A 27,345-nucleotide genomic window follows, 5' to 3' on the forward strand; every position below is an offset into this window, starting at 1 on the left:
CTTCTAATAATCTACAACTGCAACGCTTCCCCTCTTTCACCCTCCCACTCAGTGCCTCCACTCTGTTAGCCACCGGCAGGATGGTGTGATTCTAATTCAATCTGTAGTGGTAATCGTTATGGCAACCGAGGCCCATTCATCCCGCATATCAACTTAAAACCCGCTTAAACTCAATTTGAGGATCCATATATTAGTCATTCCAATGATCGCTTTAAGCCGGAAGCTGTCATTTAGCCTCTCATTTGAAACAAAATCAGTCAATCAGTCAATGTCCCTTTTACTGGCTCCCTGACTAGCTGCTCTTAACATTCAGGAGTGCGGTCTTGTCAGAGAGCTGGCAGCAGCACTAAGCACTGAGAGTGACGGTGCTTTCTCTCACACATAAACACACACAAACAAAACCTAGGGAACGACCACCTGACCATCAGCGCTATGCAACGCCACAAACCTGCACTGTCACTCTTACCTCCTGGGTACAGTAATTGAATTAAGAGCTCTAAACAAGATTAATCAACTAATTAACCCCAAATGCATGTCAAAGACAAAACAGGAGTTAGTGTTTTGGTTAATTGTCTGAGCTTGAAAGAGAGAGAGAGAGAAAGACAGAGAGAGAGAGAGAGGGGAAAACCTGTGACTGAATCAAAGCTTGTAATAAGAGTAATGCGAATGTGCCAAAGGCGTTTCTGACCGGCCTCGAGCTAACAGAGCCAGCATGTTATTCAAGATGCACAGTGTGTAAATGTGCTGAACTTAGCACAGCTAGCAACAGAGAGGGGAGGGGTGCGACCTCTGAACTTAGCACAGCTAGCAACAGAGAGGGGAGGGGTGCGACCTCTGAACTTAGCACAGCTAGCAACAGAGAGGGGAGGGGTGCGACCTGAGACGTACACATGCAAATGGTGCAGGCCTTTCTGCGGTGTCGGGTAAGATGAAGCAAACAAGTTCCAGTAGAGTGAGGAAGAACAGTGGAGTGAGGAAGAACAGTGGAGTGAGGAAGAACAGTAGAGTGAGGAAGAAGAGTAGTGAGGAAGAACAGTGGCCCCTGCATTATTCACTCATCGCACGCTCATTCTACTTGATTGCAAACAACTTTAGGGCAATATTTCATTATTCTTTCATTATTATTTTTTAACATTTTACCTTTACTAGGTCCGTGTTTGATCGATCTGACCTGAAATGTATTTGTCATATCAGGTTAAAAAAGGATTGCATCAAACCAGTGATACTGTGCTATCCACATCTGATGTGTCTGGTGGTGTTGTGAGTTCTAACTCCCATCTCCCACTGGGTTTGTGCTCAGCCATGTCTTTACTCTCTAAGCAGCACAATGAAGCTAAGCCACGGGCACTCAGCTGTGAACACTCAGCTTCCGAGCGCAGTGTCCACACACTGTCCCGGAGCCTAAGCTCCGCGTCCGATCTCAAGATGCTGCCGAGTCGAACATTAGCGCTTCATTGACGAGGTTTGAACGGGAGCAAATCGAAGAAAGAAAGAGAACTGGAGGCAGATTTAACAAATGTTTGCATGTGTCCCCACAGGAAACTGAGCACCAGATAACTTACATGAGTGCAACCAACAGCCCACAACATGTGCCTGATGTGACCGACACAGAGGAAGTACCCGAGAAAATCTCTTCCTTTGATGGTCCTGTTGATTCTGCTGAATTTGGCTCATGCATGGAGATGATCAATACAATTACTATAAACTAGATAAGTAGAGGTGGGCAGAGTTAGTCTTCTTAATTTATAAGAATATGATTTTAACATATCTGATAGAACTGTGTTGATGCAGAATTACACTCATTATTAATAGTAATGTGATAGTCTTTCAAATATCAGTAATTATTTGTGATCTGTTGATAATCAAATGTCTTGTCAAATGTCAAGAAGAAATTATCATTTATAAAAGTACTTATGAAGTACAAATTCACAATATTGTTTAACTCACCGATTGGATTAGAATGTATATCATGTTTAAATGATTTTATTGAATATATTGAATGTAACTGAAGAAAATTTTTATGTGAGACAGAGGCACTTGTAGTTGTATGGGGTGCACTGGAAATGCCATGTTTGGGTACATCCTGTTGAATGCCTTAAACAATGACATCACCTTTGCCTCAGGGACTTTTTGGGCTGAATTTGGTGAAGTATAAAAACTACCAGAAGGGTAGGGGTTGGTCGATCTGTTGTCGGGGGAGACTGTCGGATTGACCTGAGAACCTGCTACGGCTGAAGAGCGAAGAGCGAGTCTCAACGCTGAAGACCAACAGACTTTTCATGTTTGTTTTGAGATTATTTAATTTTATTTATTCCCAGGTGCCTCCTTGCAACTCTTTCTGTATGAATTTGAACATACAAAATAAGTCATATCAAACTTTTCTTCTTGTTTGACAAAAATTATAATTCTTATGATGTAAATCCAAAAGAAACAGTTAGCCCTTCTGATGGGCAAGCTGAAAGGCACTCTGAGCTCTTAGATAAATACACAAAGCAATCTGTGCATTGGCTATTCGACAGAGCCTAGTTGTAGCTTTTGAGCCCTTCTAGTGTTGATTTTAGATACATTTAAGGAGTATGTTCTAAGGGTGATGACTTCAATACTGAGTGGGACAAGAATCATAGTGAGTTTGCCTACAGCATATTAGATCAAGTTTATCGCTTTAATCTATCGTTGGGATTCCACAACCTAGAATAGTGGCGGGTCTTGGTTAGTAGATCGGATTAAGTTTGAATGTTGGATAACTACCCAGTGACTTACTAACGATCTCAGTGGAAAGCACAACAAAATCTACATCTGCACTTCACTCTGCACTGATCTGGGTGTCTTACTGCCTAACTTAATGAACACAAAGCGCCTAGAGACAATTGTATTGTTATGGCGCTATATAAATAAAATTGAATTGAATTGAATTGAATTGAATTATGTGTCTGTATCAGATGTGATTCAGAACATCAGTATCTGTTATTTAGAAATAACGTACACATGCAGGGGTAATGGGACTGCACTGATGGGCAACGAGCAAAGTCTGTCACACATGAACTAAATCGATCGTGTGGCATGTGAGAGCATTCGGCTGATCCACCCATGTTTGCACTTAGGATCTTGCTCATGATATTAAATAAGCAAAATGATTTTGCCAAGTTATCAAATTAGCTTCAGTTCATGCACGACAGAATTAGCTCATTGCTCATTGCTCATTGCTTTGCTTGTTGCCAGTTGCCTGTAAATGCAATTAGGGCCTGTTGAGTTAATTCTCTAATATGGCTGGAGCCTTATGAGACTAACTGATATCCGTTCAATTCATCTTGACCTTTGTCAATATAGACACACCCTCTGTGCATATGTCAAGGTAGAGTTGAATGCTGTCAATCAGTTGGCAAATGACAAAAAGGGCCAACAAAGGAAGAAAAAAAAAATCCCACAAACAAAACAGAAACAAGGGAGGAGTGGGGGGGGCAGGGAGGGGAGCACAAACGCAAGTCAATCCATGCTAAGCAGAGGGTGAGACAGACCGACCGAGGGAGACAGAGGGGTGAGCGTAAATTTATATGCCGCACTTATCTTTAATGTGGTTGGCCTGTCAGTCAAGCAGTCAATTTCCCCGTGACAAGGCCACTCTTTGTAAATCACGGTAATATTCATGATTCCGTTCTCGGGGAAGATGTAGCGCAGTCGAAGCCCGCTGTGACAGAGCTGTAATCATTTCAATCTAGTAAACACCGATTATGCCTTTCAAAGGAGCTGCCTCCTCCATTGATACAATGCTCCAGTCTGCGATCTCACCGCGAGTGATCTAACACCTCAGGCACTGTGCACCTTCGGGGATTGAGGGTGAGAGCCAAAGGGCCTGGAAGACCCCTCACGGGCACAAGGATCTGTATGTCTGTGGTGCCACTAAAGACAGGGCAGAGCCTCTATCTGTCTGTTTTTTCACACACTCACACACACACACACACACACACACACACACACACACACACACACACACACACACACAAATAAATAAATAAATAAATAAATAAAGCGCACACCAACAAAGAACAAATCACTGAACCCCCATGCAGACAGAAAGCTGTGCAAATACACAGGCACACAAACATACATTCAAGCAATGCAGGGCCATCTGCTTATTTGTTTTTGTTTTTTTAATTATTATTTAATCGCCAGTACTACACTGAGCAGTCGTCTCAGGTCCACAAGCAGCTACTCCAGATTTTATTTTGAGCCAGTGTGTTAGCACAGTGCAAGTACCCGTTACAGAGTGACACCACACCGCAACACACATTCTGTCAGCGTTAGTCGGTCCTCTCTCTTTAGTGTCCGCTTTAACAATGACACAGGGAGGACGAGAGAAGCCTTTCACCTCCTCCACGGTCATCTATCAAAATAAATAAAATGAGCTAATTATTTAGCCAATAACCAAGGCGCAATTCACATTATATTGTGTTAATTATAAATCATTACACACAGTGTGCTTTCTGATATTAAGTGGCTGGTAAGTACAGCAGATGCATCATATTTCAAGAGTGCACAATGTATGTGAACGTGACAGCAGGAAGAGTAATGACTATCCATTATCTTATATTGCTCGCAATAATAATTTTCAAGTGTCTCATTCCACGAAGGGTGTTCCATCAGATGCTGCCAATGACGGCTTTTCCTGCGTAATCCGGAGTCACAATTTAAAGGTCGTTAGCGGAATTGAAGGCACAAGGAGCCGGTGTGACGCGTCTTTCCGAGGTCTTGAACTGTCCCCGCCTCAGACGTTTTATATTGTGAAAACTAATAAAATGACATACGGAAGGAAATATGGTATTATCATTTTAAATACATCTTTTTTATTCTTCCTGCGCAATAAATAAGGTGTATATATTACACACACACACAAAACAAAAAAACACCCACCCACACAGATACATATATAGAGACGCACACGCATTCACACACTTTTCCGCATCCAAACATTCCCTATCTATGTTTTGGAGGCCGAGATGAGATACTGTACGGGGGATGTGTGTCGTGCCAGCGTGTTCTGTCAGCTGCAGCCCCCAAAGCTGAGCCTTTGCTACCAATTCCTGAGACTAATTCTGAGAGAGGCAGCAGATGTCTATCTCCTGTCAATCATCCCTCCACCTCTCTAACAGGCCCCTCTCTCTCTCTCTCTCTCTCTCTCACACACACACACACACACACACACACACACACACAAACACACACACACATCTGTGTGTTGCTGTTGACATGAAACAGAGAGAGGAAAAGGGATGGTTTGTGCTGGTTGTGAGAGATTCAATGCACCTGTGGCAACTCTAAAAGAACCAAATTCTGGTGATTGCCAAGGCACAGGCTTTGATGCTTTTCCATTCTCACAGCCAAAAACACAAAAGATGGGTTTTTTTATCAGTTACATCTACATACTTGTAAGAGAAAGCAGATGTTTCAAAGAAGAAGTACATAGGCCTTGTCTGAGAGAATCCGTGTGAGCTGGAAAGGGACCGGCATGATCATTTGGTTGAAGTCTTACAAGGACATTTCTATCCTGGTGGGTGTAGTGGGGGACCTTAAGGAGGGGAAACCCCACTTCAGAGCCCTTCTACCTCCTCCACTGCCACATCTGAGATTAAAACTTCAAACTCCATTACAGATTAGGCACTCGCTTTCTCTTTTTTCCACTCCCTTTTTTCTGAGATGGATTTCTACCATTCCCTTTTCCTCTGGACATCATTTGATGAGTGAGTTGGAGATACAAGCCCTCTATACCTAAAACGCTCCGTGCAATTGCTGAAGCACAGATATGAATCATCATCATTATGCAAATCGCTTATACATAATACCTCTTGTCATTTTTATCAGACTCTGTAGAGAAATAAGATTAATTTAGTTCAAAACTTCCTTTGGATTCCCCCCGCCCCACACACCAAACCATAGTCAGGCCTTAATGGCACAACAGTGAGTTTAGCGCTACTGCATGCTAATTTAAAGCACTATCACCCTGTTGGAGATCACACCTTTTCCTCTCAGTACAGAGGAGTTCCATCGGCAGCGCATTACACGTAAGCAACCCCCTGAAAAGGCCACAGAAGGCAGGCAAGGGAAAAGGTGCTTGTCTTTTGACGGTGCTTCTAGCTCACATGTCTGTCGAGGTGGGGGTTTGAGCTGAAGCACTGTGTGAGCTGCTCTTGTGTGCATCTATATCAACCAGGAATGCGTTTTGGACACTGACTGGCGAGTGTCCTCCGCGCCACCAGGATAGTCGCCCTGTGGTCTTCCTGCGGAATCCGAAAGCGAGCTCCTGGCAGCGACTCCAGCTCAGCGAGCAGGTCCACCACGCCTTGAATAATTCATACGGAGGTGGTGTCACGAGAGCGGAGCCTCTGCAGCAATCTCTCAGGCAGATTTCAATGTTCACACTCAATTGATTCCTACTCTAATACATACCCCACATTTTAACAGAGCGCTAACACTCTCATTTGTTGAACACTTCACCGGGGGGGTGAAAATATTGTACAACACAATGAAATCGTTTCCCAGTCTCTGTATCCACACTGTGTATTTCACAGTAGTGCACCTAAGGAAGTCAGTAGCTTACCATACTTCGCTGTGCTTCTGTTTGCATTCATGCTTGGCTTCTACATTGTTAGTACAATGAAAGTACAAAAAAAAAACATCTCCAGAGAAACCTAACCTCTGTAGCCCTTAAAAGCACAGCATATGTCATCTGCTAGTCTTCACTACGCCACAAGATACGCGCGTGGTGATATATAAACTGGCCAGTGGGTCGTTACGGCTCTTCAGTGTTTCTGAAGACAGGTATAATGAGCCATGAGAAGTACCCTTAAGTGAACTAGAAAACATGCAAAAAAAGAAGCTGACAACTAATGTTAGCAGATTACCGTTGTAGAGGAGTGCCATATCTCACCTCCCACACACTGGAACACAACGAGCTACTGCTTCCCCTTGTTTACACCTGCTTCTACACCATCAAATTAAGAAGGCTTTTATGAAAGTGCATATTAGCTACTAGTATGCCGATGTGTTGTAATGGCTAAATAGAGAAATAAAGGTTAACCAAATTCCAACCATCTCAACCGTCTTCTCTTAAACCAAAATAAATGATTTGATGAGATAAAAAGATGATTACGTGCTTAAGTAACACGTTGTGTCACATCAACAACCCACTCAAGCAAGCAAGCCATACTTCAAAACAGGCTGACGTGGTGAACAATACTGTGCCATATCTCTCTCTCTCTCTCTGTCCGACTTCGCCATAAAGGCGCCGGTGCCTGACAGTGCCTCTGGGTAAAGTGTGTTTGAGGACGAGCCCTGGGCTCCCCGCGGGATCACTTACACACATGAGGGGAGCGGAGCTGGAATGGGCGACCTCTCTACATGAAGGCTCATTGACCAAAACCTACTCCCCCTAGCCAGCCCACACATTCCCAAAAGCCATAATCCCCACATGGACGTCTCCGCCGAAACTGCCACGGAGGAAGGGAAACGGAAGAGGTTGGGGGTGGCGGTGGGGGTGAGGAAGCAAAAAGGACAGTAGACAAGGCGGTGGGTGTCTTAAGAGCCTCTCACATTCACCATTAATCTGCTTTTCGACGCTCCTTTGCCGGTTAATGGCACCAGGCAAGCAGTTATTTGATTTACAAACCAATAGGCCTGAGCCTGCTGCAAATTAACAGATTACCTTGTTCACTGGTCCGATTCAGGACTGTGATTACTTCACACTCTCAATCCATTAGTCACAATGGAATAAAAGTGATTGTGTGTGTGTGTGTGTGTGTGTGTGTGTGTGTGAGGGGAAGGCGGGGGGGGGGGTGTTGGGGGTTGATGATGATGCGATTCCTGTTAACACGTTGTTGATGTAATCATTGCAAACATCTGCTCTGAGGGAGACTGTGTATGGATTTGTGTAGCCTGGGGAGAGAGGGAAAGCAAGAATCTACAACTCTACAGAGCTCTGGTCTACTTCAGATACTTTGTATGTGTATGAACAAGCATAAAGTAGGTCAAATTCTCTCCTCTTTTTTTTTTGTCAACCGTCTGTAATTTCCGAGACGCGTTACGCCGCTACGGTAATCACACACGCGACGTCCCTGTTTAAAATTCACCATTCAGGTGTCCTTGAAGTAGAAGCAGAAACCCGGGAAGAAAAAGGAGCCGTGGAGGGCCAAAAATAAGCCTTGTTTGTTTACGGTGGCGCATCTCTCTCCCCAGAGCCTTCTGTGGGCAGTCGGGCGGCGGTGGCTGCTGTCTTCTCGAGGCGGCCACGCATTCCTTCAGAGGATGTCTGCGTTTCGGGCCTCTTCCTCACTCGGGTGCCAGACGGCCATGTGTGATTTTTCTCCACGAGGTGCTCAAAAAAGACAGAGAAAGAACAAGGGAAAAAAGAATCCACTGAAAGTGTGTGACTCTACCCCATGTCAGCATCTCTGCTGGTGTTTGTGTGTGTGTGTGTGTGTGTGTGTGTGTGTGTGTGTGTGTGTGTGTGTGTGTGTGAGAAAGAGAGTATGTCAGGAGATAGTCGCCACGCTGTGAAACTCGATCTCTGCAACTCCGGCTCCAAGGCTCACTGGGAACGTTGCAGCAGACGCATTTTGTTTTAATTGTTAAGTATTGCAGTAATTTCACATCAAATGAGGCCTTTATTCTACTATCTGTTATCATCTCTGCACAAAAGACTGGAACGTGCTTGATGATCAATTTAACGCACTAAACCTTTTGTTTCCTGAGCAGTAAACCTTAAGTGAAGGAAGATTAAGCTGGAACTGGCATCGGACCAAGTGCTGTTCAGCCCCTGTACATAGTTGTTCACGTGTGAATTAGATTAACATACAGAACACTACCACAAAATCTACTGTAACAAAAACCAGGGACATAACTCTTGCTGTATAACAGTGAGCATTCTATAAGGGTACTAAGTTTTTTAGATCTTCTCTGACTGAGGTCTATAAATAATTCCGTATATATGTTGAGCTCTTGATAGTCATTCATCTGGGCCTACCTATGTCCTACACTGTGTGATGCTGCCCCCATATACTTACGTAACGAAAACATAAAGAGTGGAAAGAAGTGGGTTTAAACTGCAATTCAGGGCATGCAAATGAAACCTACAATTTCCATAGTTTACAGCAAAGTTGCACCAACTTTCCATGCGCTGGGGGAGGGAGGGGGGGGGGCTGGGTAGAGTGCAGACAGATTGAGATGGTGCTTGTGCTTCTCCATTATACACCTGGTGGGTGTAGGTACAGGACGGCTGTCAGCTGCACTGACACCATGCCGCGAATGTCTTTGAGCAAAAATAAAAAAATCAGCACAGCAGTGGAGATGAAACAGTCGGGCTTGTAACAGTGAAGCTGCTCTAACATGCATGTTCGCTGCCATTGTTGTGCCATCTCTGATTAATCTCATATGAAATGGCAATCTGATATGTCATTTCACTTCACGTGACAGGCAAACAAAAGTGTCTTTTTGTTCGCACATTCTTGTTGGACATTCTTGAGGCTGATGCGTTTGTGAATAGCTCAAGTGAACCACTGAAGAACAGCAACCTTGTATGTCCAATAGCAAAGCATCAGGCATTATCCCTTAATTACCTTATAAATGGATAGCAATTAGGATCTCGATAAAGGATTAATGGGAAAATTAACAACATTCTGGCAAAGACAAAAGGAGAGAGACTGTCTAGAGCTTCGACGTGACTTTCTCCTTCAAGGCTTGGACTTTTTCGATGGCCACTATTGAGTGCTATTCAAGAAAGAAGGTCAGCTCCCATACCACGGCCAGACAAAAGGTGAGATGAGGCAAGCGAAGCAATCTTTGGTCAATATGAAACAGAAAATCTCCCCACAATACTGCCATGAAAGTTACTGAAGTGAAGTGGCTGTGCTTATCAGCGGACTTTTACTGGAGAGGGGAGATTGGTTCGCCCACTGCCAGACAATACATCGCGCAGAGCTCTTCGAGGCGGCTGCATTTTATAAAGAAAATGCCTCGCTAACATACTCAAATGGTTCCCACTTCGCTTTGGGTTTGCAAACACAGCAAACGGTGAGCCCATTACATCACACGTTATTCTTCAGTCTTGTAGTGTACTTCGTCAAGGATTTTAAATCATTTACATTTACAAAAAGTTATCCCCGGTTTATCAGTGTTCTATATTCAGTTAGTGGTGGAGTGGTAAATCTATTTCTTATTACAGAGTCTAGTAATAAAAAGTCCAATAACCTCTTGCAGAGCAACTAAAAAAGAAAGTAGTGGTGTATCAGAACTGGGATGCATGCTGAGCGTTTTCTCTGAAACTCCATGGCAGGGACTTGACACAGACAGATCTCTCTCTCTCTCTTTTTCTCTTCCCCCTAACTCTTCTCTCCCTTCCCACCCTCTCCCTCTCCCTCTCTCCCCCCCCCCCCCCCCTTCACATTTCCTCTTCCCCGAGATTATGCTTCTTCACTGCCAGGGCCCAGCTGTCATCCTGGTATTGATTTGACAACAGAGACAAAAGGTATAACTCAAAGTTAATGCAATTGTGAAGACGAATGCTCAGCTGAGCAAAAAAAAAGTCAGAGAAAACAAGCGGGCAGCCAGCTTGACAAACACACCGAGTCAAGCAGCATGGAACCGTCGGCCTGCGCCGGCCTGCTCCGGCACCGCGTGCAGCGTGGGGGCTGCAGAGGTCTCCGTGAAGGAGAGAGCACAGATTCCTCCGTACGCGAAGAGTGAACATCAAAGGCCTCTAACCTTCAATGCCTTCGTGGTTGCTTTCATATGTTGTTTATCAATCCAACGCTGTTAATCAACAGGCCATACAAACCGCGGTTAAAGGGTGACCTTTTAACCTTCCGCATCAAGCCGCTCATAAAGATAAATGGCTCTCGTTTAACTGCCACTTTTTAAATCCTTTTGGAGACTCTCCAAACCAAGATCATTGCTTTTTAATGTGAATAGACATCGGCTGGCCATCATAGAAAAGATCAGACGTGTCACTTATTTCATGGACAAGCTTTCCTCTCATTAACATGAATTATCCCCGTAGAACGATGCATTTGTGGTTGCCGGCAATATGGCGCATAATTTCTGGTTCCATGCGCAGCCCCACACACATTTGCCCAGTCATGACAGGCTAAAAGCATGCAATGCGCTGGTAGCGGTACGACACATCAGCAAGGACCCACATCTGAAGCCTCCAGCTGCACCTCCGCTGAGGGATGAGTTAACTGTGACTAACGCAGGGGGGAGGCGGGCTGTCGGCGGGAATCAAGGGGTGGGAGTGAACGACCAGCATGATGATGCAGCCGAAAAACATCTCCTGGTATTAGAGGACAGGCCATGCAACATCTGAGCAACAAACTCTGCCAGCAAAACACCTCCAGATATGGCCAGAGGAACTAAACTAAGGAACTGCACCACTCTAGCAAAGCGAGTGCTCAGTACTAGGGCCAAATGCACCAGCTGGAAGTACACACGCTGGGTGTGAGCCCCCTGTGTCCGGCTCAGCCATGCCCAGCATTGTGATCCGTGATTTCATAGATTGGTTACACTATTTAAAGCCAGCTATTCCTTGGATAGATTATGCACATTCATGTACATCTGAGGTACATTCTAGAGGTGCATTAGTGAGTAATGAAAGTTAACAAAGCTGTTTAAAACGGCTGTGCAAATACGGAGGCGCGATTTGATTACATTTTCGTTTTTTAGAACTTCCTATTATAGGCTGAGTAAATAGAATGCAGCCTATCCACCGCAGCCCCACTGAGACAAAATCCCTCTGTGAACTGTTTGTCATCAGAAAGGCTATTACCAGAGTCAATGTAACCTGTAAATACTCGCTCATCTCAGTAAGCCCACTGGTCAATGCTGATTTATTACATATAGACTGGATGAGGGACTCTAAGAGAAGAGTGAGCACTGACCACCCATGAATGTGTCTTCATTGTATGCCTGCCACTGGTATGATTGCATGTTGTACTGCATTCAACGTGTGGGTTGGTTTGTATTTTTCCCCTCTTTCTTTCTGCCTTCCTCTTTGTTCTGCATTGTTATAGCTCTTCATAACACACTGCATTGTCGCTGAGTGAAATGAACAGTATATATACCAGTATACATTATATATCAAATAAAATAAAGCAAGGTGGCATTCTGTACATCAGTCTTATCATCCTGGTGTTATAATCTTTTGTCACCTCAGGGATTTTCAGCTTACACCTTCCCCCAATGTGGGCGTAAGATTCATTTGCCCTATGCTCAGATGGTGCAACAGGTATAAAATCTGTCAGGTTTGGAGCATATTCCACGTCCTGTGAATTCTTACACCCGACAGTACATCCAGCTGAGGCAACACGCCCCTGGTGCTCAATGTGTTAAAGAGGGAACCTTGTTAGCAAAAAAAAAAAAAGGATGCTCGTTGCCCTATACAAAAAGTGCCAGAAACTAATGAAAGGCAAAGGTCCAAGGCAAAAGAACCAAAGAGTTTACGTGCATTTCTGAAGTTGTATGCTATCCAAAATATTTGTAAAGGCATTCATGGCAACATTTGAGAGTTAGGAATGAAATAGCTGCTAAGGTTTTGGTTTGGATGGCAACTGTATTTAGGGCTCAGGTACTATACGGTTATGGAGCATTGACAAAATAGCATCACTATGTCAAATTCACATTCGCACACATATATACACAAAAACAGTTGCTGTAGCTACAAACTTGCCCTATTTTCCTCTCTCAGAAGGACCTTGTCTAATTCAAATTGAATGACAACAAGGTGACAAGAGCCTCAAAGAACATCCACATTCCATTAAGTGCATACCACTGTACAGTTATTTATGCAGTGAGGTAACGATTGTATCTGAATGTGCTGTATTTGCATGTTCCGTATTCACCCAATTAAAAGCTAATTAATTAGATACAATTCTATTACGGAACAAATCCCTCTCATCAATATACACCACCTTAGGTCAGCCACTGCTCAAACGTGAATTGCTTTCTGCACTGTGGGGTCCTAAAAATAGCAGAGTGGCTTCAAAGTATTTAAAAAAATAAGTGTGTAAAGGAACTCAAAGTATGCCATTGAATGATAGCACTATCCTTAAATATCCTTAAATATTCACTTGTACAACACTGCTTTAATTGAACACACATTTTAAGCTATTTTATCAACTGTATATTAGAATGTAAAGTGAACTTTCAATGATCATTCGGAAATCTCTTTTTCTGCCAGTGAACTAAAAGTTCTAAAATAAAGGGTGACAATTTTAAGGTCAAGAAATCGAGTACTTTGGAAGTAGGAGCATTTTCAATAGGCTTACCTCATGCAAAGAAAAGTTGTATTTTATTAGTTGAATTTCAAGGTGAATATGAATCGAAAGTCATTAAAAGGGCTACAATATACTGGTATTCAATTAAATATAAAAATGGGCACATTTGCACAAAAATGTGAATCTTTAGTTGGGGGTCATATATTGTTTTAAGACAATGGTAATACGGAGGACAGAACAACACATAATTAAAATCAATTTTAAAAGGATTTAACAGCACTCCTAAACAGAACACCTCCTGCTTGGAAAATTCAGCTTGAAAAGGGAGCTTGTAGAAGGCGTAACAAGACATACCCTTTGTCTTTCTCTTTTAGTCCGACAAGTACACACATCATTGATGGATGGCCAGTCGGTAAGGAAAAGGAAATGGCCATTCACGCAGGTTATGTCAGTTTAATTTAGATGGAGTGGTTTGGCCTAGTACAACACAGATACACCCACACCCACAATATAAAAAATCAGAAGGAGGCGGAGATTCGACGTGGGGTTAGGGTCGGTACATGGCATAGCTGCTGTCCGTTTAGAGGCTACATTAGATTACAGTAACCGCCGGAGTTGCGCTCCTGGCTGCCCGTCACTTAGGCTAAATAAATGAGCCGAAGATACCGCGCGAGTAGCCGCGGGCTAAAGAGGTCTGGAATCTGCTATCCCTTATAGCGCTGTGACGTGCCGTGTTCTATTTCCAGAGAACCCGGTCGAAGCGAGGCTGCCGAGAGTGTAACACTGACCCACCTGCCCTCTGACCTACAAAAGCTGCCCGAGGCCGCCGCTTGCCCCCCCCCCCCCCCCGCAAAAAAAAACGATGTATAAAATATATAAATAAAAAAAGCACTACTCATTCGTTTGCAGTCACTACCAGCAGCAGCCCCTTTGCTCGAGGTAGTGAACGAAACATTAACGTTAACAAAATATTTCATTCAAAGCTGGTCAAAGGTAAGAGGGGCACATATGGATCCGATCAGGCCTCATCCATGTGCAGATGTTACTAAAGCTCTGATCTTTGATTTACCATTTAGAATGAGTGTGTGTCGTGTATCACACTACGACTGTGTGTGTGTGTGTGTGTGTGTGTGTGTGTGTGTGTGTGTGTGTGTGTGTGTGTGTGTGTGCACAATGTGGGTGACTGTGTGTCTGGGAATGCGAGTGTGTGTGTGTGTGCGCGCGTGTGTTTTTGCTCTTAGCTCGGAGCAGATAGCAGCACACAGAGAGATCACGGGCCCTTTTTCTCTGGTGTGCTAGTTTCCTCCAGTCTGCACGTCTCCAGTCATCTGTCACTGGTTTACATACCAGCTATGACACCTCCTCTCTCCGTGGGAACCCACTGTCACCGCATGGTCGGCAGCTGAAGCCAGCTGGGTGCTGCGTGGGTCTCCCCCAGGTACCCCTGGGGAGGCACATTAGGGCTCTGTGACAGACTGACAGGCACACTCACACACACACACACACACACACACACACACACACACACACACACACACACACACACACACGCACACGCACGCAGCGCAGGCTACCAAACACACACAAGTGCGCTCATGCACACCCAAATCCTCCCTAGGCGGGGGTGACTTTTTGCATAAAGCGCTGACTGGCTCTACATAAATTTCGTCAGACACAAAATTATTTTTCTCTGGGACCTGCGGAGTACAGCTCTGGAGTGGCTATTTTGGAGTCTGCAGAGTCAATGTTACTCCCTGAGGTGATTTCATGATAATGAGCATAAAAAGTTGTCAGCCCTCATAAACCTCCCGGATGACGCTGAACTCTCAGCGAGAACGCCTCCTTCTTTCTGTTTGTGTGTCAGGCCTCTCTTCCTCTGTTTTTTTTTCTCTCTCTCTCTCCTTATCTTTCTCTCTGTGCTTCCTCCTCCTCCACCACCTCCTCCTCATAATCATCATTCTCCTTTTTTTCCTCTCTATTTTAAATTAATTCAATTCCATGTGGACATTTAAGGGTGACCGTCAAATAGGCCAAACGCAAACCACTAGGTTCCTATAGCGTGTCACTTTCTCAAAGAAACGGTTTCTAAAAAAGAAGATGGGGAAAAATGCAGGGTTGTCTTGGAGAGCACACACTCTTAGCGGACTAATGCCCAGCGATGCTCTTGAAGAAATGCTTTCACTTTTGCAGACTCATTAAGTGCTATTCACAGACTGACCACAGGCCAAGGCACGGCACTGATCTTCTCCGTGGCTCCCAGAGCCATCATTTCCTCTCGTTTGTTCCGGCAACAAGGATGAAATGATGAGAGATTAAGCTAGAGAATCTTCTGACCTAGAAAAAAAAAGAACTTGAACTGTTTTTAGACGGCTGATTACTTCACACAGGCGTCGTGGCGACCAAAAAAAGAGAAATATGGCACTCAGCTCAGCAAACAAATGTCATTGAGCTGGCCAGAGTAGACCGGGAAAAAAAGGGGGGGAAATGTAGTCTTTTAACAGGCAATCTCATTAAGAGAAACCTTCAGGCTCATTTTGGAACCAAATTGCCTGTGCTTTTGTGGTGGGAAATAGGGTCAGCTCCAACACTATTTTAAAAGGAGGAGAAGGGGCTGCTTAGCAAGAGGGAGGATGGTTCCTCCATCCCTCAAAATAAAATACATCTCCAGTCCCCCTGGGGCCTGATCATTAGGATCTATAAGAGGGCTGGGCCAGACTGATGGTGATTCATAACTTTCACTTTCCTCCACTGCCAGTCAATGTTTCACACAAATAGGCGTATTTCCCACTGAATGTGTAACACCATTTTGACATGCTGGAATGTGTTGCAACAGACAAATGTTTAACCTAACAACTGTGACTGTCAGCATATCACTTCCAACTACACATAAGGAGAGATACACTGCAAAACTACTACATTTTAAAGGCATGGTAAAATCATGTTTTATTTTAGCCTCACAATAATATATACTCCTTTTATACAGTTATCCTATAACGTCTTAGTCATTATGCTTTATTATTGTTTGTCACAGATAATGCACTCTGGATATGGCAGCATGATATATTAGTCTAGTCGAGTTAAATTTATATCTTAATCATTTCAGGTATGTTCCTGCGCATCTTGCATCAGCTCAAATATTCTGTATCTGAACAATATAACAGTGAAGCATACAACATAGTATAAAATGTTTAGAGGTAGAGCTTTTAAAAGATGAAAAAAAACCCCAGAATGACTCCCTGAGCAATCAGGGCGAGAGAGAGAGAGAGAGAGAGAGAGAGAGAGAGAGAGAAAGAGAGAGAAAGAGAAAGAGAGAGAGCGAGGCGCGATTCAGCAGTGGACAGCCGGACAAGATAATTACGTTACGCACCATCATTAGCTACAGCCCCTCTCTGGCCAGCCGGCTGGACCAGCAACGCGTGAGGCATTTAGCCCCGGCATCGGTCGGATCCGCTCACGTCCCCGTGTCACTGCAGATGCTCCCCCCCCCAACCCCACACGCCACCACAGCCCCCCATTCCCCTCTACCACCACCACAGCCTGACGCCTTAAACCTACATGGCAGTTTACCAAGCCTCCGCAATCGCCTCCCTTCACTCCCCCTGACAGGCCTCACAGCGCTCCGCTCCCCGGCACTCAAGGTTCTTTCTGTCAATGCCTGGCCGGCCGCCAACCTGTCAGCGCGCTCGGCCTCCGCCGAGGATGAATGAAATGCCGGGGAAGTTTGAGCGGCGGAGTGGCGCAGAGAGCGGCACCCATCTCCTGTGATCATCGTCCTAATTAAGATCTGACTTCTTTTATGTGATCTTTAGTAGTACATCAAAATATCAATTTGAGACAATTAGCTGGTGAATGTGATGACTCAATTCATCATTCCTGAAGGTTTTTGTTTCCGCTACAGCTACAGACAAGAGCCAAAATACTGGATATCACATCCATGAGCATTTCATCACATCAATTATAACCCCAAGGAATGGAGTACGCACGTTGCACTGCTGTTAAGACAATACCAAACATTTTTCCTGTAATATTATATAGTGAGACCTTACACACACACACACACACACACACACACACACACACACACTCTAACAAATAGCAGAAAACATGTGGTATTCTCATCTCCCCAGAAAAAAAGTTCACCATTAACAGAGCTCACAAACCTTTTAAAATTCAGTCAAATTTCCAAAGGAAAATCAGAGACAAGACCTCAGGCTGGAACACAAACACCTCATTTCATCCGGCATGTGATATACAATCCTGGAAAACATCCCCATGAAATCCCCCTTAGGTGAGGCCTTGTGGATCGAGGGAAGTGAGCGGTCCACAACAGACTTGTTGCATGCACATCCTTCGAGGTCACAGGGAAGAGGTGCCTCGCCAGGCAAACAAGAGCACACTGCCATGCAAATTCTTAAGAGCCATTTCTCATCATGTTATGCTGTCCTACTGAAATCAAATGTATGATACACACAGCACTCACAGTGTAATGGAGTGGACTGAAGATGAGCTGGAATCACCTTTTATGACAAGCTGTGCTCAGTCACCACTGCGTTCACAGGTGCCCCTCAGCATGTAACACTGGGCTTTGCACAAGATATTTCTGCAAGAGTTGTGGGGCAATTACCTGATGATAAAATGTGGTGAAAAAAAATCTGCACGCGCCAGAATGGATTTTATATATACCAAACACTGCACTGTGACAAGAGTTGAAAGAAATCGCCCATTTGCAAGGGCAGATGTAGAAATTATAATTACAGTTATTTCTGGGAGATTAAAATATCTTTGATTTCTTTCTCTTGATAGCACAAAATATTCAATAAGAGCTCCCAATGTCATTCCAACCTAATTTACAAAGTTCCACCACACATTTATTCATTAAAGCACAAGAAGTCAGAGCCCATTATAGGAACGCATCAAAAGCATATTTAAAGCAGGTATCTAGTGTTGCGCTGGAGGTCAATATTTGAAGGAAGCAAAATAATTATTTTGATCTCACAATAAAAAAAAAGAAATAGCTGTATTTTATTTTTTTTAAAGCCTTTTTCTCGACAAGACACACACATTCAAGAAAAGAGGAAGGAGAAAAAAAAGCTTTCCTCTTAACTGACAAGTTGCACTTATGCACAGCATGTCTCCATGGCTTCCATTGAACTAAAGAGGAGAAAATCTCCAATCATAAAGGCCATTAGGAATCAAAAGTTTGGGGTGTCTAATTAAAATGTAAACAGTGTAATGAAGACATCAGTGATTTAGCCAAACGTCTCTCCGGCAGCCACTGGGGGAATGGTAATTACTGAAGCAGATCTATGAACGCGCGTGAATCTTCTAGCCGTCCAGATTAAAAGTATTACAGCAAAACCTAGTTTTCCTCACCTGGGGATTGTCTGTTCTAACCAATTCCCAGCAGGCCCAGGGCTGCAGCCTCGCTCCTTTTATGAGTATCCACGCGGCTTTAGCAAGCGCCGATATAAAACAAAAACGACAGTTCATTGTTTGAAATGGCAGGAATGGCAGGAAAAAGGGAGTGCGCTCCACTCCATTCAAAATCCTTTAAATGACTTGTTTGACACACAAGGCCCACATTAACAACCCTTGCCGTGTGCAATTCAAAGGCATTTCAGGCATTCTGCCTCTGGTCTCTCAGTCAGACGAAATACCACAGAGCCACAGAAAGGACACAGTCAGTGAGCTGGCTAACAACACACATAAGGAATGCACGTTCATGAAGCACCCCCCATTCACACTACCACTTCACTCCTCACAAAGAGACTTCTTTCCATCATTTTCTGGCATTTTATACACTACCATATCCACTTCATCACAAAAAATCTGGCCAATCCTTCCGGCTCTTTCTGATACCCGTTTCTAGAAAAACAAGTAAAATATGAACAATAAGCTTGAATCCATGCTATGTTGGCTCATTTGATCACGTTTTAGCCATCTGGTTGACGTAAGTGGCAATGTATTCTAATTTTAGATGTAAGGGACTATGTAACTGCACTCACAGGACCAGGTGTCAATCATGGCATAAAAGCTGCTGATGTGAACTGATTAACTACCCCCAGATCAGCGGGCCTGTTTGTGGGGGAATGTCACTCTACAAATAGCACTCCATTTGCCTCTCCCTGACACAAGATAAGGACCACAATATGAGCGGCTGATGAAAGATGGCTCTCAGTGATTGATGGGCAAAATAAAACGGTTGATTTCCTTGTAATTTACCCAATCAGCTCACCAAATCTCCGTCCTCCTGCAAACAGTGCTGTCAGTGTCACAACAGAGTAAACTGACACTAATCCAGGCACAGCTACACAGGCAGGCTTTATATGGGCTGAGGATAGACTAGAAGAGCCCACCTGAATTTGGACCAGCAGATGTAATTGCCTGAAATGGAGTATATACACACACATCAGGCAGGTGAGTGCAGTCTGTGTTCTATGCTGAAGCACCTGTACAACACCTGCTAGTCCTCTAAGGTCCCATTACATCATCAACATCTGGGTTTATCTATGTACACCCGCCCCATAAACCACCAGCAACACAAACACATTCACACCACTACCACAACTGTTGACCTCACAAATGATCCATAAATTAGCCCAGAGAGAAGCAGGTAAATAGGCACAAGAGGCACAAGCTCAGGAGATGGCCACGTACCATCCATTCAAACACAGTCACCCCATATGCTGTTAGTTTCAATGAAGAAAAGAAAACCAACACAGATACTACGAGTCAAAATGAGATAGTACTGTGTCTGTAAGGGGAGTATGTGTGAGCATTGGTGCACGTGTGTGTGTATGTGTGTGTGTGTTTCTGTGTGTGTGTGTGTGTGTGTGCATGGAAGGAGGAGGGGTGTTGGAGAGGAGGGGGGGAAGAGGATGTCAAGGATTCGTGGTCCTTCATCTTCGCAGTAGAGCAAACACGTCTCTCAGTATAGCTACAGACAGCTGCTTCCACTTTCTAATGCACCCCAACTTGGATCACTGGAAGAATTGTCAGCGCACAGTGAAACACACAAAGCTAACAGAGCCAGCTGCCAGGAGAGAGACTGGGGAGAGAGACGAAGAGAGAGAGAGCGAGAGAGAGAGAGAGAGAGAGAGAGGGTGCACACGAGAGACAGAGGAAGAGAAAGGGAGACAGGGGGGTTATCTCTCTGAAGAAATGGGATTTGTTCTATTTGCATGAGTCTGGCTCCCTTGGGGTCTGCCGCACTTTTCAGATGAAACGCACGCAAGACAACACTTAACATATTTGCTTAAAGATGACAACCTAGCGCTGATTTCATTTGAGCTGGGCTTTGTCTGGCATGAAGCAGGGGAGGGCGAGCGGAGGGTGGGGGGGGTTGTCTGAATCAGATCTGTTACAGCGACTGACAAATGTATCCGTCTGTAAGCATGAGCGTTTCATCAATTTGAGGCAGCGCTTGCCTGTGCTCCCCGAGGTGTTTTGTCCGTGAGTAACTTGAGTGTGAGTCTGAAGGTTGCTTTAATTGTCACCATTAGATTAAGATAAAAACTGTCAGTCTAATTTATACAAACAACCTCCAGGTAATGGAGACGCCGGCCAGGGCAGACTGGTTCCATCACGGGAAAAGCGAGAGAATGAGAGAATGAGAGAGAGAGAGAGAGAGAGAGAGAGAGAGAGAGAGAGAGAGAGAGTGAGAGAGAAAACGCTTTGCAACGCGAGCGGGAGAAAACACCAGCAGCATGTCACGCTAAGTTAGCGCGGCTCATTCGCAACCTGCATGCCAACACAACTTAGAGCTGCTCGCAATATTACCTCTTGTGTTGCTCGTCAACAGGCTTTTGTTAGGAGATGTGGATGCACAAAGCTGTATTAGCGCTAATATAATGCACACAAATGACACCTCTTTCATAACTATCAAACATAAGCAATGGTTTCATGAACATTAATCACAGTGGATTTGGAGCAACTAAAGTATCCCTCGAAGATAAAGTAAGTGGGAAATCGGTTGGGAAAGATCAAGATGGGTGGTGAGTAACCATAGCAAATGTCAACTCACATGATAACTCAAATATTACAGTGCGGATGCCTTTACAATTGTCTGTATTCTCCTTTCTGGCACCAACCACAAAAATGAAGAAGTTCTCAGAACTCATTGACCACCAGTCATTATACCATTACTAAGGAAATAGAAACAGACTCAAATACACTTAGGTTGATATCATGAAAAAAAAGAAATGTAAATGGGAAAAAAAACAATATAATACTTCTCCCCCACTCTAATAAATACAGCATGTATCAGCAGAACACCACACGCATTAATGGTGAAGCATGAATATGTATGAATGCAATTAGCCACTTCTGCTGGAAAACAGATTTGCAGTTGATATGATAACAAATAATATTAAAATGTAAATAATGTAAAAACCTTTACTGCACCATTTGCAGAAAGCAATACAATAGTTTCAATAATGATCGGTTTATAAATACACAAAAAGAAATCATTCATGGTATGTAGAGTCTGACAAGTATAAATGTTTTGGGCTGGAATGAGAGTTAATTTAATAAGTTTAAACACTACATAAATGGTCTGAGACTTCCACTTGATAATTTCACTGATCCACGGATTGTGGAGTCCTAACCCCCACCACAGAGCTCAAAGTCCAATCTCCTTTAAAGCTGATTTCAAGTCATCCATGGCATACGCCTCTATTAATGATCACCTCATGTATTAATCCTCAAACAATCACATGATAGATTATGTCCATCCAAAATGAAAAGAAACAGCAAAACATCAAAAGAAATGTCAAAGGCATTTACAAATAATAGTAATAATAACAACAATGGGTGCTTTAACAGCAGGTATGAAAGGCAGGATTAATATGTAAATACCAGCTACATAAAACAAAGACCCATAATTCAGAGTCCAAAATCCACACACACAGGCAAAAGTGTGTGGCCGCAGGGCATGATGTGTGTTGACATTTCCCACAAGGCTCTGGGAGGCTCTGTGGCCAGTGTGCACGGCTAGCATGTCAACATGGGAGGCATCAAGTAAAGAGGGCGATGAGAAGGGGAGGGGTCAGCATCTGTCATCGTGCGCACAGGCAAAAACTCCACATGAGCCAGTGCATGTGTGTGTATGTACGTGTGTGTGTGTGTGTGTGTGTGTGTGTGTGTGTGTGTGTGTGTGTGTGTGTGTGTGTGTGTGTGTGTGTATTTGAATGTGGTTGTGCATGTGTGTGCATGTGTGTGTGTGTGTGTGAGTGTACTGTCTCTGCACAGAAAGCAATCATAAATGCCATAAAATCAGGAATAAACGGAGCTGTCATGTCGTTTAACATGCTCATAAGGCAACGCCTGGGGTTAAATCAGGACTAACCAAGATTTCATCCCATCTGATAGCGGAGCCTTCACACTCCACCTCCTCCCCTCCACCCAACAGGCGGTAAGAAACACGACCTCTTAGTGCGCAGGCACACACACTCACACACACACACACACACACACACACACACACACACACACACACACACACACACACACACGACTTTCATTGCCTATTCATATGAAGCAAAAGAACCCTCCATACAACAAGGAGGGTTAAAAAAGTTGTGATTGTTTCCTGTCAGAAAGGGTAAACGCTCCCCGTGGAACACTACTGCTTGTGAGACGCACTGACAGTACATTAGTGCATACCTGCACCACACTGTGCTCCAACAAGCCAGTGATATCCTATTACACAAAAACTTCACCCAACTGCTTGCAAATTTGATGTAGCGCTCCAACAGTCTATGGATAATGGCTTCAAAAACATGCTTGATGTCCACTCTGAGGGGGGGGGGGGGAGCACCAAAACACTCAAGCATAATGAAAATGATTGTGATGTATATTTTCATATTGATGGATTCTCAATGCTGTTATTTCTGAAGAGGACTGAAAACACACTCAAGCTTGCCACTACTGAATTTAATTGTCCTTTTAAATAACAAAATGCAAATGATATGTTGTCATGAAAATATTGTTGGTTCTGTTGCGCTCAAACAAGGTTTTAATTTCCCAACATTACTGTAATGTGGCAAGCTGAAAAATCTTATGAAAGTGAATTAAATCAAACACACACTGAAGCATACTGTAGTGTTGCCAAGTTAAAAAACAAAGCACTTGTTTTCACTCACACATAGATATTTACAAACATTTTAACAAGTGAAAATCCACTCTGACGTTTTTGTCATTATTTCATTCACTGGCGCATTGGTGAGTGTGTATGTGTGTTTACAAAATGTGATGGCCTCTCTGCCAAAAGACCAGATACGCTGAAATCTCAGACAATGGCTACAAGCTTTACCACTACTACTATGCGACTGTACAAGTTTAATGTTGGCATACACCGCCACAACACCACACTGAGCTGACTAAAATAAGTGAAGTCTGTGGCAGGTATTGCAAGATGCAAGATAGGGGAGGCAATCATTATATGAAGGTGAATATAAAATATTCAACACCAGTGACAATAGTTGCTCTCTCTCCTTTTGGATGAATTCACCAATTAAGTTCTCTGCAAACCTGCTCTGGTAACTTTTTGTGTGCATCAGGGAAAACTCTTAAAATATGATACACACCATTTGTTTGTATAGTCTACTTTAAATTACACAGACATTTTTTTACGAGAAAAAGATGGAAATGTATGTTACTATAATGGCCAAATGGGATTTATAATATGAACTGTAAAATACAAAAATGCCTCTGAAGCCACACACACAGTCTATATCCAAATGGTATTATTTTGCCCAACTTCAATTTTTCAATCCTTAAGCATAAAAATCCCTAAACCGTTTGCATGTTACATTGTTGTCTTAGTACAGGGTTCGTGGTAAGTCTAACATTTTACCTGATGTTGATGTGAGCTACCACCGACAGAGGCTAAATGATGAGCTTTAACATGCCAACGGCGCGAACATCCCATCTGCTAATCACATCCCGAGAAGCTTGACTACAGCCAGGAAAGAGTATTAGTCTACTCTTTTCACGCGGACAAATCTGATATGCCAATAAAATACTTGTTTTCAGAGACAGTAATATACATATAAGTAATAATTTTCATCGGAGCTGATTCTGTCACAAAATCAGTTCCACTACTCTTTGCTGTTTCCAGAATTAAATAAGGAACTGACGTCTCTACTGCATCAACTTTTTGAACACAGAACCGCAGATTAGTAAATACGCTAATAGTCACTGGTTACTTAAATGTAAAATAACACAAAAATGACAGCGATTACACGCGATAATTGCCGGTAATACTATCGCAACTATTTGATACAACTGTTGTTATTATTATGCTACAACTCTACTTGTTTCCTTTCCGACGGTGAATCACATAACTATGTAAACTAACAAACAGAAGAATATAAACCGCAAAGACGATTTGCACATCACAAATATACTTAAAATAAGTAGGCTATACAAATAAAATCCGCCCAATGTTTTTCTTGTTAACATTACCATAATCCATGCACTAATAAACTTCAATAATGCCATTTTAAAGCGATCTGCATGAGAATTATATTACAAAATAAACATACCATAAACACTGCTGCTAGTGATCATGTCTTCAAGCCTAAAAGAACAAGAACAGGGAGAGGAGGAAAAAGAGCAGAATGGGATTTTTTACGAGGAGGAATTCCAAAGGTTGCTTCTTCTCATTACGGGCCACTTTTTCCTCTCAGGCTATCGAGTTTCACTGCAAACTCCAAAACGTGGGGGCCTTTTCGTCAGGTATTCATTTAACCTACATGCATATCATTAAGAAGAAGAAGGCAAAACCCCAACAAAAGCTCTTGGATAACATGTGAAGGTAGAGAATAAGCGAGCGAGCGAGCAAGAGAAAGAGAGAGAGAGCGAGACATAGAGAGAGAGAGAGAGAGAGAGCACATGACTACGGAAAGCAAAGCCCATGTCACTTCTAACCCGTTCTAATTTAAAGTACCAATGTGCAGAGCCACCATGCACGGTATACTGAGCACTGCGCATTAATAACATAATAACTACGTTCTGTGGCAAATATTTACCGTTAAAACCACAGCCAGGCAATCACTAGACTTAAATTATGCCATTGTTTCTACGAAGCATCCACTATATAGCATTACCTTGTTGACAGCCTTAAATTATACATACAAACTTTTTCTCTAGTTAATGAGATATATATGAAGTTAGCATTGTTTGGAAAGTTACTTTGAAACAATTCCAACCCCACCCACTCTCACTTTCTCATCTAAGGTATTGCATAGCAATTAGAATGGATTTTCACTATCGCTCATCACATGCCAAACTTCACATCATCTCTCTACTTTGCATTACAATTAACATCTCTTCAGCGAAAACGTATCCGATGGATTCAGATACCGACTAGTATTTCAAGATGATGCATGATGAGCAAGACTGAAAAGAGGAGCATGTTTTGCGGTTAAAGCGCTCGCTCTTCCGTAGTAGCCTACAGCTTCGGTGCTTTTCACAAATTTCTCGCATCTCAGGACATAGCAGTGGTAACTCTTACCTGTATATATGACAGGGTAGCCACGGTGATTAGAGTAACATGGATCCAACAGCTTTGCCGATGAATGAAATTTGGGATTAAGCGCAGATGCTTGCGATTTGAAAGCATTCCAAGTTAGTAAGGGGAAGACTGAACAGCACAGCCTCTGCCATGTTGGAATTTCAAACCCTAAACAGCTGCTCTACACTAGCCACCACGCCGAGCCATTGCGCATGCGTGATGTAGGAGAGCCATTTTCAAAAGTACTTTAATGTAGTTTAACATAACCTAATTGCAAATTTAAGTAGGATAGTTCCGATTAGGTTAACCATTCGAGGAGCAGGTGGATTGGTTACAATTTGCAGTTTTGTGTAACGGATCAATCTGAATAAATACGTACTGACAGTGTCACAGAATACGTAGGCATCTTCAACTCGCAACTGATTTTTATATATCTTGTCGAATAGAGTTTTGTGAGTGAAAAGAAAAATATTCTTCTTTATGAGTACTGACCAGAATGACGGTCGTTGGTCATCTCTACGTGCATCACTGCGGCTCTCCAATGATATTCAAGCGAATGCAAATAGGACATGCTCTTTTGATGGCAAAATGTATTCAGTTCATTGACCTGTTTGCATAAACTGTGTTTGCATGACAGACCCACGGTAACTTCAGCTTTGATTTCTGGACAGTCTTGTCAGTGTCAAACAATATCCAAATTAAACATTGCAGCCTAGAACAAATGACTTCAAAACCTTCATAGCATGTTGATATTCTAAACCTAATGATAATTACATGTTAATTATCCACCATGATTGTATGATGTTCCCATTTATGGTAATTCAAGCACAGAGAATGAAAAACGTTCACAGGCAATATTCCTTTTCTTCTAAGTGATTCGTATTCCCCCACCAAATTCATTGCTTTCAGATATCACCCCTGACAGTCATCCATCTCTGTTATGGATCATCTTATGAGGGGGATTTCCATAGGGATGGCTGTTAGAACCTCGCTTCAGACACACAATCTGGAGTTTGGCACCTGGGCGTCCCAGCATACCCTATGAGGGTGTCGTTGTGCGCGAGGTCCTTGGAGTGATGCATTGATTCGGCCCTGAGTGTTCCCCACTGAGCCACCATGCCATTTCCAGCAGCCCCCTCTGTGGAGAATTCTTGCCCACTGGTAGCAAACTCTCCAACACTCAGCCACTCTAACAAATGATGGCTCACACACTCCAAGGTAATAATTACCGCTCTGATTTAGCCCGGTACTGCTGATAACAATGGCCAGGGTCGGAAGCAAGAGAGACAGAGAGAGAGAAACAAAAAAAATAGCAGGAGTCTGTCTTTCTTGGTATGTCAAATCTTTATTCCATCGGACATTGAATCTTTAAACAACCTTTTAATATTGATATGTGCATTTTTCTGCCCATATAATGTCAAAGTAAGAGACCACAGACAGGAAGGGGGGGGGGGGGGAGTAGACTAGCACTCAATGGCAGTGTTCATGCAGACCAGATGACCAAGGCAGAGGGTGGACAGCACAGAGAGAGACAGAGGGAGGGTGGGAAAGGGAAAGGGAGAGGCAGAGAAG

The 27,345-nt window shown here is 43.3% G+C and overlaps 1 protein-coding gene across 3 annotated transcripts in view; it reads right to left on the reverse strand.

Annotated features, from left to right (window-relative positions):
* The window catches only part of fign (fidgetin), a 43,772-nt gene extending 17,848 nt beyond the window's left edge, over positions 1 to 25,924 (reverse strand). The window contains exons 1-2 of one of the 3 annotated variants that reach the window (XM_031558344.1): positions 25,774 to 25,858; positions 24,803 to 24,837 (exon numbers count right to left, since the gene is read on the reverse strand). In XM_031558344.1, the coding sequence (XP_031414204.1) occupies positions 24,803 to 24,827 (25 nt within the window). In that variant the 5' untranslated portion in view covers positions 24,828 to 24,837; positions 25,774 to 25,858. Of the gene's footprint in view, positions 1 to 24,802; positions 25,730 to 25,773 lie in introns of those variants that run through there. The other 2 variants (XM_031558354.1, XM_031558339.2) reach the window with 2 other exon arrangements.
* Positions 25,925 to 27,345: the final 1,421 nt, after the last annotated feature.

The sequence above is a fragment of the Clupea harengus genome, chromosome 2 (assembly GCF_900700415.2).
Source record: "Clupea harengus chromosome 2, Ch_v2.0.2, whole genome shotgun sequence".
Taxonomy (NCBI): Eukaryota; Metazoa; Chordata; class Actinopteri; order Clupeiformes; family Clupeidae; genus Clupea; species Clupea harengus.